Here is an 18,114-nt window from a genome sequence, read left to right as displayed (position 1 = left end):
AGATAGGATATTTCTTCTTGTAATTTAAAATTTTGAATCAAAAATATAAAACTTGTTAAATATTAAAATCATATTCTTTGCTTTAAAATCAATTTATTAAATACTGATTCAACGCAAGAAAAATGTACGAATGATTATATAATATAATTCTGGTTCGCAGTTGCACCGAGCGGTGACCACGTTATTTCTCTCGTGGACGAAATCTCGTTTACATTCCCGCCGGCGCCTCCACTCTCGCAGATTGATGACATCCCACCTGAGCAATTCTGTAATGGTGATAATAGACCGGCTGATTGCGGCGCCAACTGTATGTGTACACATCAAGTCGACATTCCGTATAACGCGGTCGTCGAAGTGGTCCTCGTAGACGAAGGTATGTTCGGTGCATTCAATCACCTGCTATTTTCATACGAATTACTATTGCGATGTTAAATATTAAAATATATTTTTAAGAAATCGTATTTAAAAGAAGTGCAAAATTTTAAAACTATATTTTTTACTTTATAATCTATTTTTTAATATATATAATTTTTTTAATGAAATTAATTTGTTTTAATTGTATTAATCTTGCAAAATTTGTTCTCAATTTTTCATATTTGTTTGCAGTACAACAGCCTAACTTGTCGCATCCTTTCCACTTGCACGGATACGCGTTCAACGTAGTCGGTATCGGCCGCTCTCCCGACAGGAACGTAAAGAAAATCAATTTGAAGCACGCTCTCGATCTTGATAAGAAAGGTCTCTTGCACAGAGAGTTCAACCTGCCTCCCGCGAAAGACACCATCGCCGTTCCCAACAACGGTTACGTCATCTTCCGCTTCCGCGCGGACAATCCCGGTTAGTTAACAAGGACAATTGAAAACTTCTCGCGCGATAGCACGATAAAAGGAAACGGCTTCTGTTCGTAGCTCCTCGTATAATTAAGAAAGTTTGCACAGAGCATTTGTATGCATTGACCTACCTTTGTTCAGCTACGCTCTAAAGTATAAGGTCAATTTTGCACTAATTTGACGATATTAGAAAAAAATTTTTGCTAATAAATCTGAGAGACGGGAGTTATTAGCGAATTTTTTTTCCTAATATGAATTAATTATAAATATAAAAAAAGTCTGCTACATTTGATATGAAATAGGTTATCGCCTGATAGAATATCGAATACGTCATTTAAATAATTTTTTTTTACAGGATATTGGCTGTTCCATTGCCACTTCTTGTTCCACATACTTATCGGTATGAATTTGATCCTGCACGTTGGAACGCACGCAGATCTACCGCCAATACCACCAAACTTCCCGACTTGCGGTGACCACTTACCACCCATTACGCCACCGTTATCGCTCAACGCGTTCCATTGATATGTGAGCAGCGACTTCAGAAACTGAGAGAGGGAGAAACGCTCCAAAGTCTATACGATACTTGTAGCATATTCCTGTAAAGTAGAGACCCTGTAATATTGATTTTTTTTTTTAACTAAGCAACCTCGCCGGCTGTTCTCGAGAGCGTGCTCTCAGCTTGAGAACGGCGATCGATCGGGGTGAGGAATCCGATAGATGTCAACCCGTTGCCTCGCGAGAGTGGCTGGAAGCGAGAAAGACGACGAGGAGAGTCAAGACGTTGAGGAGATTCGCGAGGCAACGGGTTAACAAAAGGCGACGCGATGTTCCTCTGCTGAGCATCGCAAAACGACAAAGAGATGACTTTAACGTTGAAAGATAATGTTGAACGGCAGTTGATAATTTATTGTGTTCCAGGTGCTTCACCCATCACTGTCAGTTATGCTATGTCTATTACGCATCACCCTTGTCGCTCTCGATTATCACAAAATTTGCCGCTTGTTTACGATTTAAGATGGTAGAGATTTATCACCGTTTTTTATTATTATTTTTTTTTGTAAAACATCGTAGAAAAGGTTTTAGTATCGTTAAAAAAAATTAAAAAAAAAAGAAACATATACTGGATACGTAGACTGTATTCATAACGAATCCGATGTGGCGAGTGAAGCATCTCAGAGGGAAACATACGAACGTTACTGGATAACGTTTGTAACGCTCTGTAAATAATGTAGAAATAGTCACTACACTTAACGAAATATTAATGGGAGTAACGGGGTCTGTAGTTTAAGAGGGGCATCGCCGAGAAGCCGTAATGGCACTTCAGGCGGAGGATTATCATTAGGATAAATGCTCTTCTAACAGGCTGGATCTGTGCGATCATCGAATCTGCGATTGCCAAAATTATTTAAAAGCTCTACTCTCAACTTCGTAACGATAAAAAATATTATAAAGATGGGAATTTTTTAATTACTTTGCTTCATGTATGAAACATAATATTTATTTAAGCTAATGACGATTAACTCCAACTATAACTTTAACTTAATTTTTGTCGATCAATCATTTTAATAATCTTTGCGATTTTATTATCACGTTTCATATTGTTCGTCAATTTAGAACCAAGAAATAATAACATATAACTTTTGGAAAATGTAACATGCGATTAATCGTGATTATTGATATTATAAATGATAACGAATTTCTCCTCGACAGATCCAGGCTTTTGAAACAGGTTTTAGTTAGGAAGCGAATTTGCGCTAGTGTCGCGAACAACTCGAAATTATGCGTTTTATAATTTTTCTGTCAGCCTAAAATTAAATCGAAGAAAACTTTGGCGTAATATCGTAATTAAAAAAAAAATTTAAGGTTAGAATTTCAAGCATAATAACTGCTGTATTAATGACTAGCTTTGGTTCACAGCTACATCAACCGCATCAATACACGCACACTATTTATTATTTCATCTTTCGTTTGCGTTATCTACGAAAATCCGACGTCCGAAATTAATTTACGAAGATGCAGGCTGACACATTATCATTAGTATATCGCGCTGTGCATATGGCGCAACAGTAGCTATACGTTTATTCATGGTGCCTCAATTTTCTATAGAAAATACGTTTATACGCAACTCACAATTAACGCTTAAACCGTTCAATCATATGTAAATCCAAAAACATTACTCTTAGATACGCGAGATAATCGTACACGCGCGTGCGTCGTGCCTTATACGTGTAGATAAAATTTTTTTGATATACATTTGGCTAAATATATCTGTTAAGATTATCGAGAAATTAAGCATTCAATAGTATAATTGTGAAGCGTAACTCGTTAGCTTGATGCAACAGGAATGTAGGATAAAATCGAATTTTTCAGTTGGTGTTGCTAAAAAAAGAAACAAAATGTTAATGCACACATATTTTTATATTCGTTAACAGCTAAAATGTACAAAAAAGCTCATAATGCACAACGTACATCGAAGAGCAGATATGACGTTTTCTGCGACGAAAGTGGCTAGCGTACGTAATCCTAGACGGTAGAGGCAGGAGATAGGAGAACGGGAAGGAATCAGTCATCGGCAAACCGGCCGGCGCGGTATATACATGCGGTACATGTGAAACTCGACGCACACGACGCTAAAGTCACGTTCGCTAGCTGCCGTCGTCATATCTGCCTTTCAGCGTACATGCAGTCTCTTGTTAATACAAAAGAAAAAAAAAAAATGCCAACTGAAAAATTATCCTTTTTTTAATCGTTAATCCTTTTGCGTTGAACTACCGAGTTTCAGAGTGTCCGTTGTTGTTACTTTCTCGAGTCGGCCGTTCGCTTTCTCGTCTCAGCAAAAAAGAACGTTCCTGGGATTAAGAAGCACGATTTAGAGACCGAGCTAAAGCCAACGCGAATCCGCGATGTGAGAGCGAAAGGATGTATCTTCGGTACTATTAATCGAGACGGTCGGCTTCGGAGACTGTGACATCGATCATATATGTCGATCTATTTGAATAGACGCGGATAAAACGGCTTTGTGGGATAGCAAATATACGCTGTGTTTTTAAACTGTAATCATTTTACTTTTAGAAAATAGTTTGAAGGAGATATCAAGAAGACGTGTACCTGCCATTTAATTAAATGTAGTACGAGCATATTGATTCCGCGTATTCTCGTCAACGAATCTAAAATCCAACGGCTCACTCATATAATGCAATGATGAACGGAATTCCATCGTTAGTCATGATTCATCATTCATAAATAATGAAGAATGCAGGTACTTTAACCAAGCTAATTCATCTTCAGTGCGGAAATAATCATGATATTCGTATTGTTACATATTGTTAAAATTAATCAGAATTGCAACATCGATACGTATATATATTTTTTTATATAACCGGCTTTAATAATTATTACAATTGATTAATAGATATTATAAAATTATTTAAAGCCGATAACATAGTCAATTATATTATTCAGAAACGTTATGTATACCGACTCTAAGTTTGCACAACGCATTATCAGAAAGTCGCAAAGTACTAATCAAACTTTTGAAGATAGCTAAATAATTAAATACGTGATAATATCATTGTCTACAAATTAAATACTTATTTCTTAGGCCGTGCACTCCATAGGCTGTGCAGTTGAATTATTTTTACAGTAGAGAATTTCATGAAAGTTTCCTATATGTCTAGAATAATTCTTTATCAATTTGATTCATAGTTTTTTTTCATTAACTGTAGCGTTTAAAAATAAAATTCTTAAACAGACATTTTGTCTAAAAAATTTATGCAAGTTATTATCTAACTAATTATCTACATGAGGATCTATAATTTCGTTAAAAACTTTACAATAAAAGAAATCAACTACAATTATTTTAATTAACTTTTCCAACAGGCACATCAATTATTGTAAATATTGCAATATTGAAAATTTTCCAGTATTCACATAGCTAGTAATATCAGTTCTTCCCTGTCCCCATGTAATTATTCACGTAACTAAACCCATATAAATATTGTCAGTTACCATTCGTAAATATATGAGTTTTCGTGTTTTATGTGGAGTATTTAAAGAATTATATATTTGTGTAGGCCTATGCAAGTTTACTGCTACGGACCGTTTAATTGTATTTTATTCTAAAAATGTATTTTTAATAATAAATCGTTTTTAAAAATATTTAAGCGTAATACATTGCAGGACATACCAGCGTCGCACCACTAATTTCTTCCGAAGAAACTTCACAAACCTATTTCTCAATTTTCACACACAGATTGCAAACTATTTTTATGAATATAAGCTGTTTTTATAATTCAAGGTAAGCACTATACATTGCAAAGAAAATATAATGATTTACAGCTCGTACACTTAAAATATGATGGTCTGTTATATGAAAGTAGAAAAGAAAGATATTTTTAACAAAACGAGAGCGCAAGAATAAGATACGATTTGTAATAAGAATGATCGTTATTAGGATTAACGACAGTCATGGTGTTCTCATTCTGCGTACATAATTAAGGTGATTATTGTCACATTACCACAAAAGTTCTAATTTTATTAATGCAAACTATAATCACTGATTATATCATTTAAAAAATAAAATAAAATAAAAATATAAATTCGAAAAAATGAACGAATTCGATCATGACCGTCAAGTAATATATTAAATATCGTCACAGTTCCTAAGCGAAAAAGCAATTATGTATTTTCTAAGGTACTATTATCAACTATAAAATAAAAGAGACACGTGTGTTTTTAGATTAATGAATTTATGTACAAAAAGCATTTATCTAATATCTCTTATTTAAAATCAATGCACAGTTTTGTAAATTCTAATGTCTATGCTTATCACTATTATATTATACATATGCAGTCTAAAGCACGAGAATCATTTTGCAAATGATAAAGCTAAATATAAAAATACCAATGTGTAAATACGTATCGTTTTATATCGTGCTTATCGATAGGAAATTTTATCTCGTTAATATATTTAATCCTCGTTTTCTCAACCTGTCAAAATGTTTATTGTCGTTGATATTATTAACAAGTGCAAAGATATGGAAAAGTCTCCGTAAGAAAAACGGTGAAATAATACTTAACATATCGTACAAAATTCTTTGTCCGCTGCAGAAGTTTCGAATTGTGATAAAACGATAAATTAGAAACGATTTTTCTAAAATAGATCTATTAACAGTTTCTTAATTATTAATATTAATTTATTATGTTTTAATGTTAAGGCAGCAGTTTTTTTTTTTCTTTTAAATTACATTATTTCAAATACGGTAAATTTGTAGCAAGTTGACTTTTAGCCACAAAGCGGTGAATGGCGTGAGTCACTCCCTCAAATGACCGTTTTTAATCGTAATAATGTTAACACTGTTTGATATTTTATAATTTTATGCTTCTTATATAATATTTTAAATTCTTCTAAGGTTGCATCGGTAGTTTTGCGGTTGTACGCCTGTCATTCGTGCGGCTGGGATAATGCGATGCATGTAGATAAAATTTGACTTTAATTGGAGTAACATTAATGAAAACAATGGAGTTCTAATTTTTGATAACTGAAGCTAAACGAACATCACTTCCCGGAGTAGTGTGAACCGATATTGGACGGTGGTCCTCTATGATGATGGTGATGCTTCTGCCCAGGACCAGAGTATCTGCTTCCCGGTCGGGAATGCACTATCGCGTAGTGATCGCTGTTCGTCGATATCGACCTCGTAGAATTCATGGTGGATCCTCCAGAGGCGTATCCTTGCTTCCCGTTTAACGAATACCTGAACGTAAGAAAGGTCTCGTTTAGACACGCCATCGCATGCTTCACGATGCGTAATACAAGATATTAATTGCCGTTATCGTGACTCTACGATGTTTCATTATTTTTACTTAGAAAGATCACGATCACCTTTGGTCGATGACAATTAATAATTTTCTGACGAAACATTTTTTAATTGCGTTGAAATTTTTATAATTAGTTATTAAAAAAAAAAGTGCGCCTATATATATATGAAAAAAAAAAATAAAATTAAAAAAAAATTGCGTTTAATCTGACAGTGATTTCATTAGCTTATCGATAATCTTACTCCGAGCCACTTAAGCAGGCGTCGTACGGATGCCGCACGGTTATACGTAATCATATATTATTGGCGCAATTAATAGAGATACTTTGTCGGCGAGTCACGCAATTTGCTTTAGAGAGGTAATTAAGTCAAACCTCGACCCGTATTGAGAACCGTGCCAGCTGCGGTACGGATCGTAATCCTCAATGATTGACGGCTCCTTCTCGATAATGTCGGTCCGGGTGCAGCTACAGGTCATCGCCGAACACAGGAATATGTTGATAATGAGCATGATGAGGAATAATATCCCGAGTGCCACCGCCAGCCACAGAAGCCACAGCGGGTGCACGCTACCGTCATCGTACAATGTTTGTACAACTGAGAATGTGAAAGAAACTATTATGTAATTTTCGTATCGCGATCAGCATTCATACAAGGTGTCTCGCCCCATATACATATGTGCGTCGGAAATACCATCAAATAGTATTATTAAGGAAATTTCACTGGTCCGAATAGAAATTTAACGAAAGAACTTTTATGTAAATAGTGAAACGGAATAATTAACAGACGTACATAATTGTACGTAAGTTCGTAATAATTTTCTTCTTCGTAATTTCAATGCAGCACTACTTGTCTATTTTTTTCGCTGCAATTTCTATTATTCTATTTAATACGGAACATAGAAATGTAAAAAAAAAATATTTTATTAATTTGTACAAAGTGGTATAATTAAATTACGATTAGAGTTCAAGGGGATATCAGGCGACGATCAGTTATGGAAAATTATAAAGTGCGATTTTATGCTGGCCGGGCTGACGAAAAAATTCAGAATGCATGAAACGCGATTAAGCGGAATATAAGATCATTTATGCCAGCCTGAAGTACACATTATAATTTGATGACAGCCTCTGGGCAAGTTGCGTGTCGAAGCGATTCAAATGCAGGTCAGGATGACGAAGAAAGACGACAGGTAACCATTTTGTGACGTGCGAGAAGAAGACATAAATGGGACATATACGCAAGAGGAGCAATAAAGGAGCAGGGAAAGAAGACGACCGCACGCATTCCCGACACGACTAACATACATATATGTACAATTTCAAGTTACGACGGCTTATCAAAATTAACTGCAGAAAAAGACAGATGCTGTAAAACGTCAGCGGATGTTACTCTGAATCATTTTTTCATAAATTTATTTATCAAACAGCGAGAGCTTGCAATGAAAAGAGTTGTAACTATCGAATGAGAAATTTGGCTCACCTCGTTTTTCGCCTGGTTGTAGAACGAAAACGCTAGTTCCAGCAAGTAAAACTCCTTCCTCGCTACTAACACTTTGTCCGTTAGTGGAAGAGCCACCTTTTATTACCTCTTCTTTGTCGCCTTCGCATACGGGAGTACCGCAGCTTCCTGTTTAATTAATGATAGGATAATAAGCGCGTTGATTTTCAAAAGTATTAATAATTTATGAAAAATAAGAAGAAGAAAAAAAAGAATGTTGGCAATTAAAAAGTTATACTGTGCTTGTTAAAATGCCACATATGATTTTATGGTCAATTTGACACTGAAACTAAATCAGCATAATTCCGATTGTTAAAATTTTTATTAAAAAAAAAAAGATCGTAATCTTTAAACGATCTGAGATGCAAAAAAAAATAATTCCTCGTAAAATGAACGAGAATTGCTGACCGCCGTAATGTCACAACAAAACAACGTGTCGTAAAAGTTGAATGCCATTTTATAACCCACATTCGTAACGAGATGCTAATGGGAAATCGTTCACCGGATGAGTTTTACCTCTGCACACGGCGATGTCGCATTGGAAATGCACCTCTGAACTGTCAGCAAACCGGAACATGGAAAACAATGTGGCATCCGCTATACCGTTGCTTCGATCGTATATGAATTTCGTCATTCGCACTTTCACGGGACAGCTTTGCAAATCAAAACAAGTCATAGTTAGTAGATCGTTTCCATTGTCAGAGCAAGAATTGATTGCTATAACTGTACACCTTCCTCTTTTAATTTACTTATAAATCTTTTTCGCCATTAAAATTAGAATTAAAATTAATTTAAACCTTCTTTAACATTTCGCTCGCATAAAAAAAAAAAGAAAAAAAATTCTAAATCCAAACTTTGTGTCAGTTAAATTGATTAATTCGACTTTTGTCAAAGTAACGATCTTACCCTTTATCGTCTATAAGCTGCACGCTGGAATTGAGCTTGTTGAAAGCGAAGCAGTTCTTGACTCGAATCCCGTACGTTCCTGCAAATTGAATGTTCAACGAAACAGTGCATTGGACGGCAGGATCTCACGAAGAAACCGCGACTAACGGACTTGTCCGCATCGTCTGGACGTAAAAGCAAACGACGGAATGGGATATAAGATACGAACCGTCTGGGCGTGAAATCTCGGCACGCAGAGTATAGTTGTGGCCGTATATAGCTTCTTGTACTCTCATGTTTCCGTCCAAAAGGCGCAGGGAAACCAGCGAAGTTTCATTTCTGTGCAAAAAGCAACGTCTTGTGAATACGCAATTTTTTTTTATTTTTTTTTTTTACGCATCTCACAGCGCATTTTATTTCTGGCGGTGCAAGTTTAATCGAGGTTGCGATCAAAACGAATAAACGCAGAAAAAAAAAATCACGTTAGCAAGTCAATAGATCTGACGACGCGCGTGTGATAAAAAAAATTCAAAGAGTCGCCTGTATCCAGGGTCATACGTATCGACTTCCAAAGCGCCTTGAACCGAGAAAATTTATTCAAAAGATATAGAATGTTACTACGACGACGGAGCTACTCGTCATTTGCTTGATATCTCACTTGACAACGGCTGCATACCAATTGGCGGCCGCATTTTTCGCTGCGGTATGAGAATAAAAGACTTGCGGTAAACCGCGGTGTCGCAAGCATATTAATTACCGATTCGTCGCTCCACTTTTCTGATTCCTGGATCCCCAATTAAATTTCATTACTTCCCGGATCTTTTCTCTGATCAGTATATAATTAAGCGGTAGTATTTTAATACATAAAGTTTCTTTTCAACTTAAAATACAAATGACTGTCGAATACTTGTTAACTATTTGATGTTTCGACTCAAAAATCTTCATAATATTACCTTCTTCCTATTAAATATTCGATATTTAATAGGAATTTAATTTATTGTTAATTATTTTTTATCCGTTATATCGATATTATCAGATGATTTTTAAGAAAATCCACTGAATTAAAGGTAGTAATTCGATGTCGTGCAACGTATTGGTATTTTAAATTAATCATTCCAAGTCGAAGTATCTTTATGTACAAGCAATGTGCCGCGAAAGCGGAAATATATGGTTGACTGATACCGAAATATCAACGATCGATTAGAAAATACGGAGCCACTAATGACCGATTAAAAGCCTCGCGCGAATAGTATTTCCCGTTTAGATAACGTTGTTCACGCGTGTCAAGCAGCCAGTGATGCGAAATATTTCTATTTCTCGTACACTTGAAAAACTCAGCACACACCGATTATACTTACGATAACGCTGCGAGAAGAGCCCATAAATAAGATAAACGCAAGTACAGCATCAGCATAGCATGTTGCGGTATTTAAAAAATTTACAACTAACTTATATGGAAAGAAATGTACAAAATAATCGTACACAATAAATAAAAAAAAGTTTGCGATTAATATGAATCCGAAAAATAGCTTAAAATAATTTTGAAAATAATTAATTGCCAGAAATAAATATTACAGAAAATTTTACAGTATGAAGTGTTACTTATAATTAATCTTTAACTTACTTGGCATTTTTGAAGCCCGCCTTTCCGCACGTAATAACGTAAAACTTATCGTCCGCTAACTCTAGCGTTTTGTGTATCCTAACTGCGATAGGAATGGAACGTTCTTCCGTGTGCTGTAATATATATTGTTACATTTAAATATATTATGTGCACATAAAACGATTAAATTGTAACGTAATCCAGTGTGCCATTTGTCACCTCATTTAAAATATTACTCGACTTCTGCATCGCGGTAACAAGTTTATAAAAATTTTTGAAAATTTAATTACGCAATTATAATTATTGCATAAAAAAAAAAATTAGCTGCACGGAAAGGCTTTACGTACTTTGGCCACAGAGCGTTACACTTACAGAACAAATATCTATGCGGAAAGAGATTCAAATGCAAATCGCGATCTCCATATATGATGGATTCTCACGTTATTCTCGAGGTGTTTTCAGTGGCCAGCTATGCAAATCAACGTTACCCGTAACCTCCTCGAAACAATTAATTTTCTGGAACCTCTCGTGTAAATAGAAGCGAATACTAATTTTCCCGCATCCTCGAGAAACGTGTAAAACGTGAATGCACCTCGAGGCAACGGAACGGTCTTTTATTTTTACACGTGGCAAACTGCTCGGCGTAATGAGTGAACTTCTTGAAATATACTTATGACTCGTAGCGCGCGCGGACTTTCCGCTTCCAGAGGATGAAATTGTCAAACAAATTTGCCAGGAATCATAGAAGTAACCCGATGCTAGCTCACGCGCCGCGATTCCGCGTCGCCGTTGGCACACCGCGATTTCCATAATCATAGCAAACTCACGTTGTTCACGAGGACTCCACAGTACTCGGGACTGTCCTGCGATGCGAACAGATTGATACCCAGAGTAGCGTGCGTGGTGCCATTGCCCGACACCATGCACTGAGGGGTACGATGGTCCCGTGCGTGGACCGCGCCTACGAAACTCTGATTGAGATTAACGCGAATCGTCATATAACCGCCCTTACACGTCGCCGTAACCGTCGGCTGGAACTCCGTGTCCAATAATTGTCCGGCGACCTGCAATCAGAACGAGAAACGAGGATTAGATCGTACGCCCGGAGCTCCGAACGAACGGAGGCAATTATCGCATTCTAGAGCAAGAGCGCTTCTTGACACGCTCGTGGAATTTCTTCGACGACGTCGGCCGCGTTAACGATTCGCGCCTAGGAAGCATCATCGCCAAGACTAACCGTTCTCTGCCGTCGTAAATATTTAAATCAGGGTCAGCGCTGCGCCAATAGCATCGGCTTATTAACTTCGACCGGGGATTGCCGGTTTCACTCCAGATCGCGGCCGTAACTATAACGCCGATTGAGAAAGACGGTCTCGGGCTGACAGCTAACTGGATCTTAATGTGTCAACTTGACGCGAGTAAAAATCCGTAGCGAACCAACAAACTTCGACGGCCGCACGCTCTCCATTACGAAGGTAAAACCTGACGGAATTCGCCTGTCCTTTTTACCGTCACGAAATGCCGGTTACGTGGTATTTAGTCGGGTTCTTTTAACGCGCGGTTCTTTTCCACGCGAAAACCGCAAAAATACATAAATTCCCCCTTTACCACGAAGCGTTATGTCGATTGCGAAACGAGGCGAATATCTGCATACTTCGTAACGCCTGTTTGGCTTGTTTCGTGAGGCTGTTTTCGCGTGATGTCGGGGCTCTGGGCGAGACTCGAAGCGATCTCCACCCCCGTCATTGCCTCGCTAAAGGAGCAACTTCGACGAACAGGCAGACCAATGATATTTCCTCGGGCCGGATCACCGACTTAATGTACGAGTAAACTTAGACCGGTCTGGGCGGTAGCTATCGGCCCACGCCAACTTTCAATTTCATGCGGCTGGACCGCTTTGTAAAACGGATAACGCGCGCGTTCGTACTGTCAGAAACGAGCGATGAGACGTATATCCGTGACACAATCTCGATATTAATCTCGAATTGATACACATCGCCGAGTAGATGTAATTACGACGTAATGAAAGTGACGACACTACATTTGTTTCATGGTCAATTTTTGCAGCTGTAATTAACCGTTTAACGACAGCGGCTTGTCGATTATATTACACATGGAATATATCTTTAAACTATAAGTGCTGAACGAAAGGAAAGGTATAATATTTTTCACATCGGGACATTAATGTTCATTTAATATTAAAAGCTGCACCGGAAGTTTTTAATAAACCGGACCTTTAAAATAATACGTATATAACTTTCAATATCGTTACTAAATATTTTCTACCGTACAATTCATTTCCAAATTCCAGTCGATAAAAGAATAGTACGAAAAAAAAAAAAAAAAAAAAAAAACTTATTTCGAAATTATCAAGAAGCTCCTGTGAAAATTAATAATGTCTTTCTAGAATTAAATGCTCCACAGCTGGCACAATTCCTACCATCTCCCGCAACATCGCTCGAGGCTCGTGAGTTAAGACAAAGATCCGCATGTAAGAGTTCGGCAAGGACACGACGAGTCCTAAATGCCCCGACGTTATTCGAGGAAGCGGTTCTCTCGCAGCCGTCGTTAGTCTTTCGTTCGCGGGCGAATTGCTCGCCGAAGAAGAAAGGCGGCTTAGCGGTCCTCGATTAGTGGCGGATGCTTTGTCTACGTGTGCGATGACAGGTATACGATAGCGAACGAGAAGAATCGTGGTCGCCGTTGGGCAAGACCTTGCGAGCCATATCCCGTGGCGGCTCGCAACGTATGACATTATGCGCGTATAATTTAATAGCGTTCATTGTTGCTCGAACGCTTGTTCATACAAACGGAAATCGTACGACTGTTATGCGATATCTCGAAGTGCGTGGCGTTTACGTAAAGAATCTGTCAGCCCGCATGCATTAACAACCGCGTACTTGCGCGAGCGAACGTAAAAGGCCAACGCAACTATAATAAACGACTGATATATAAATGATTATTACATAAAATATTTATCTTCTCATTATGCGGCGCGGTAACAGCTATAAATAGAACATTATTAATATCGAATCTAATTTATGTAAACCGCGTATATAATATGTACGTCTATATCACACGCCTTTCCCTAATACATAATTTATTCTCATAACAATTTAATTTATAATAATTTATTTTCGTTTAGAAGGACAATGAAAATTATATCACATCAAATTTTCATTTTACACTTCATGTAAGAATTACGAAAATTAATTTTGAATTGAAAGGAAAAAATAATACGCTACCGATTTTACACAAAATTACGAATAAGTCTTGACAAATTTTTTTTCGCGGTGCAAAATTAATATTTTCCAGTCTACTGTACTTCATATATTGCCGTTGTTTAACTATGGTATTGTTGCAGATTGAAGCAGAATATTCGAAATAAAATCTGAATTTAATATTCCCATTAATATCAATACGCTTCGAGAGCAAAGATAGCTTGAAACATAGTAATGGTTAAAACGTACACAATGTATTCGCAATTTTGCTATTGCATGACATTTAATCGACAAAATGTAGGAATGCACGGTCGAACTTCCTGCAGTGTCCGTATCATGAACAATAAACATTCGCTCGGATGGTGAATAAATAATTTAGTGCAATAATGTACATTATGCATGGTTATATAAAGTTATAGTCGATGCAACGTGCACGCCGCGGTCGGAAACATCAGTTCCGCCTGTTAAACTAGACCTTTATCCTCTCCATCTGAAGTATTCTATATTATAAATATCATGCATGCGCCAATTATTGTCCAGCGGCTAAACAGCTTAGCCTGGACACGCGGTAACCCTCCGCCGTCATCCGCGCCAGCGGTTTCCTTCATAAAAATTCGCGGCATGAATGGATAAGCTTGAAATAACATACGGAATGACATCATGTAATCGCAACGCGTACAATAGGAGACGCATTGCTTACCAGCGCGGAGTCAGCCGACTAAACGTGTATGCCGGATTCCGCTCGAAACTGGTCCGGCAAAAATCGACGTGGAAATATCGCGAGGAATGCGAATGCCAGTGGCTCCCAATCTTACAATTCGTCATTCCCTTTAAAGTCGCCCAGGATGTTTTCGGGCGGGCAACAAATGCACGCCGGAGAGGAGTATCAGATTTAATGTGGGACGAGGGGAGAGACGTTTATATAAAAGTTTAGATTTTATTAATGAATTATTGCAAGCGCATCGCGAGAAAGACAAAAAAAAGTGAGAAAGAGAGAGAGAGGGAAGGGGAGCAAAGGTACCAACGCTTTTAAGATACGCCTAACGACACCGTGGCGGCGGCCGATCGCGATAAGCGTAGTTATACAACGCAAACAACCACGAGGACGCGGGAACTCGTTTGGTACAACAATTGCGATCGGGCCGGCAATTAATAATTCGCCGGGAGGGGTTGGTGCGCGAGCGCTATCGCGTATCGACGCCGCGCGCGCAATAAATTGATAACTTTTTCGCCGCGGCTCTAATGCCAGCGCGCAAAAATTCACGCGTGGATAACGGCAATGCATCAAGATTTAATCCCGCCGCTCTCGTGGCCGCGATGTTTCAGCGCATTCCGTGCGCACACACCCAATCCTGGGCGCGCGCGAGCCGCAGAAACAGGAACAACAGGATCGTTTCTCTCTCCCTGTCTCGGATTGGCAATCGGAGACTTTTGGCTGTCGGCGACGTATCTTTCGATAAATAAGGGCCTGGACGCAACAGGATGCGAGAGACAAGGCGAAAGAAAGAGCAAGGGGGTCCTTGTACTTCGCGCAACTAGTTGCTTATTCGTAAATTCAAAATGTTCTGCGTTTGTACGCATTTCGGGAAAAATTCAAGGCTAACAATTTTTCTTTCGGACTGAAGAAACTTAATATAATAAGGAATTGATTTTATCAGGAAAACAAAAAGAAAGAAAAAAAATTATTTTATTATTCCCATTAACTCTGAGATCTCAATTATCATGCCTGGGCCTATTAGTAATAACAACAATAAGATAAAAACTACAAGAGGCAATCAACCGGAGAACAGGTGCGAAGGATGAAACAAATGGACGCTGCGTGTCGGAGAGCGTGGAAAATCCTGATAATCCCGATAATACGTAATCGGTTTGATATACTATCAAGCGTAATAAATTGGAAAGCTAAACAAATATCTTGTCGCAATATTTTAATTTCGCTCAATGATATATTCCATATTCTTGACGACCGTACGAAATAGCGTGTGTGCGTTTAATGGACTCCATACACAATGTATAATAATCTGCACAACCATCGCAGATGTTCGCTTACACATTTTTCTCGAATTCCCCGATACATTTCCCCTCCGTGATGAGTATCGCTACTAATAAAGATAACTTCAATAAAGTACGTTATCTCTTAATGAACACAGTTAATTACTATCAGAAATGTTGATAATCGAATACGATAAATCACGTTACAGCCCTAACGTTAAGGCCTTTGTACTCTCAAAAATCATCTAGTAGCTCACGTTTGAGCAGCTCATTTATATTTTCACAATCCCCCATTAATTAACATTTCACAAAGATTAATTCTTTTCAATTAAATTAGATCTTATCTCCAATTAATAATCGTTAATATCTATTCTGGAGAATTTTCTCCTTTTTTTTTTTCTGCCTTTTAACTTCGATTATTATCAGCGTTCGGACGGTCGTTCACCTCACGGCGATTAATTCCCGAAGCCGAGGACTCGATAAAATAGATTTCAAGGATTCGGCTCGGTAACTAACTACGAAAGGACGAGGAATAGATGTAGGACAATACGCGGAGAATGCAGATTGTTATCACTGGTCACGTTTAGCATCGAGTCGATCGAGCTTATCGAGGAAAACCTGCGATTGTTTCATCCGCGACGTAGCGAGAATAGCGAAGGAGTCGTCGCACCGAATGGCATCGCGTGTGAGGCATAGGCACGTGTGAGGTGCGGTGCGAGCGTGGCTACAAAGGCACGAGGAAGTCACGTCCGCGGAGGAACAATGCAGCCGCGTCACTCTCGCAAAACGCGAGAAATAGTATGGGTATCCACGTTACACAATTGTCTTCCCTGATTCAGCAAGATTCCCGCGGCCGCTATTAATAATTGTTTACGCGAGTCGTCATACCTTCGACGCTGAAAGCTGTTCGATGCTCATTTGTTGAAAGATGTGCAACAGGGTGTAATTACAGGTTACGTATTGTATTTTTTTTTTAATTTTTAATTTTTTTTTTCTTCAATTGAACGTTATGGACGTAATGATTAGTGCCTATGAAGACAAGGCTGTATGAAAATTTTTACGATCTGAGACAAAGCTGCGTGTTATCTCCTCGAAATAAAAAAAAATACGAGGGATGTAAGGAGAGATGTGCAGTGTAGATATCGTTATTCAAATTACAGCGATATAAGTATATTTAAGAAATTCGCGTATATTAATGGCAGCAGTCGGGCGTTTAATTGGAACAAATTTGAGTTACCGAACGAAATTTGTACGCGTAAATGGACGCTCTTAAGTTATTCCAAAGGCAAAATTATCTTGTCAGTTTCCTTGTTTTCTCGGGAATATCGGCTGGTTACCTTTATAAAAGTTATAATTACGGGCTTCTTACATGTGATAGCCTATCCATATCTAAATTACTTGCATAAATATAATTTCATGATTTGCGGAAAGCTCCACGTGGGTCATTATTTCAAACAGCCGCTACCAGTGCGAGATAAAGCACGGTGATTTATCCGCTTAGTGCACGTAGGTATATGTACAGTGCTTTAATGTCATTCATATCTTTTCTCACCGCGACTCCCCAGCCCCGATCGTAAATAATTGCGCTATAGTACCGATCGTGTTATTCATTTTGCGCATACTGCACACAGATACGCTCCTCAATAATTGAGAGGGCAATTACTCGTGTCACGGTATACGCGGCTGAATGTCATTGTATCTCGTCGGATGCGAGAGGCACGATATATGCAACGCGTCGTCGGCACGAAAGAGCATTCTTCGCCCGGAGGCTGCGTGCCCGCCCTCGAATTATCTCGCGAAGAAAAAGGAAGCCGAAGTCAAAACGTATGTTATTGACCCTGGGCTCGTTCGGGTTCCTCCGTCTAACCGCTCGTCTCGTCCTTTTTTAGCGCGCGGCCGCGCTGTAACCGAACCCCGCGGCATTTTTGCCAGAAGAGCATCGTTCACAGTGTATGCAATTTACGACCATCGCCATCTCGCCATCGCCATCGCCATCGCGTCGTATCGCATCGCATCGCCAGGCCTCGCGTTCCGAGTTTTACGGTTCGTCGCGTCCTTCGAAAAATATCTCTTTATGCAATAATGAGATAATTGCGTTTGTTACATTTGCACGAATATATGCGGGCTGCCACGGCGCGGCCAGCCCGCTTTCTCCCGATCGCGAAAGACGGCATTGGTCCAGGGCGAGGTGTGCGCTTAAACGAGGAATTCGAGCTTGTCTACGGACGAAATTGTAATTTTACTCGCGCCGAATATTATTTATG

General features: G+C 38.6%; 2 protein-coding genes across 5 annotated transcripts in view; one reads left to right on the top strand and one right to left on the bottom strand.

Moving 5' to 3' along the window:
- LOC139109712 (uncharacterized) overlaps positions 1-4,991 on the top strand; it is a 37,656-nt gene extending 32,665 nt beyond the window's left edge. Inside the window, exons 8-10 of the mRNA XM_070668993.1 lie at positions 161-373; positions 607-837; positions 1,186-4,991. Of these exons, the coding sequence (XP_070525094.1) occupies positions 161-373; positions 607-837; positions 1,186-1,355 (614 nt within the window). The 3' untranslated portion in view covers positions 1,356-4,991. The remainder of the gene's footprint in view (positions 1-160; positions 374-606; positions 838-1,185) is intronic.
- Positions 4,932-18,114, bottom strand: part of LOC139109713 (uncharacterized) — a 106,959-nt gene continuing 93,776 nt past the window's right edge. For 3 of the 4 annotated variants that reach the window (XM_070668997.1, XM_070668998.1, XM_070668994.1), the window contains 8 exons: positions 11,465-11,701; positions 10,659-10,771; positions 9,264-9,373; positions 9,056-9,134; positions 8,666-8,802; positions 8,132-8,278; positions 7,027-7,249; positions 4,932-6,589 (listed from right to left, as the gene is read on the bottom strand). In XM_070668997.1, the coding sequence (XP_070525098.1) occupies positions 6,391-6,589; positions 7,027-7,249; positions 8,132-8,278; positions 8,666-8,802; positions 9,056-9,134; positions 9,264-9,373; positions 10,659-10,771; positions 11,465-11,635 (1,179 nt within the window). In that variant the 5' untranslated portion in view covers positions 11,636-11,701 and the 3' untranslated portion in view covers positions 4,932-6,390. The remainder of the gene's footprint in view (positions 6,590-7,026; positions 7,250-8,131; positions 8,279-8,665; positions 8,803-9,055; positions 9,135-9,263; positions 9,374-10,658; positions 10,772-11,464; positions 11,702-18,114) is intronic. The other variant, XM_070668995.1, reaches the window with a different exon arrangement.

The sequence above is a fragment of the Cardiocondyla obscurior genome, linkage group LG18, assembly GCF_019399895.1.
Source record: "Cardiocondyla obscurior isolate alpha-2009 linkage group LG18, Cobs3.1, whole genome shotgun sequence".
In the NCBI taxonomy this organism is placed as follows: domain Eukaryota; kingdom Metazoa; phylum Arthropoda; class Insecta; order Hymenoptera; family Formicidae; genus Cardiocondyla; species Cardiocondyla obscurior.
The sequence above is the reverse complement of the archived record's forward strand: the minus strand, read 5'-3'. Positions and strand labels throughout refer to the sequence as shown.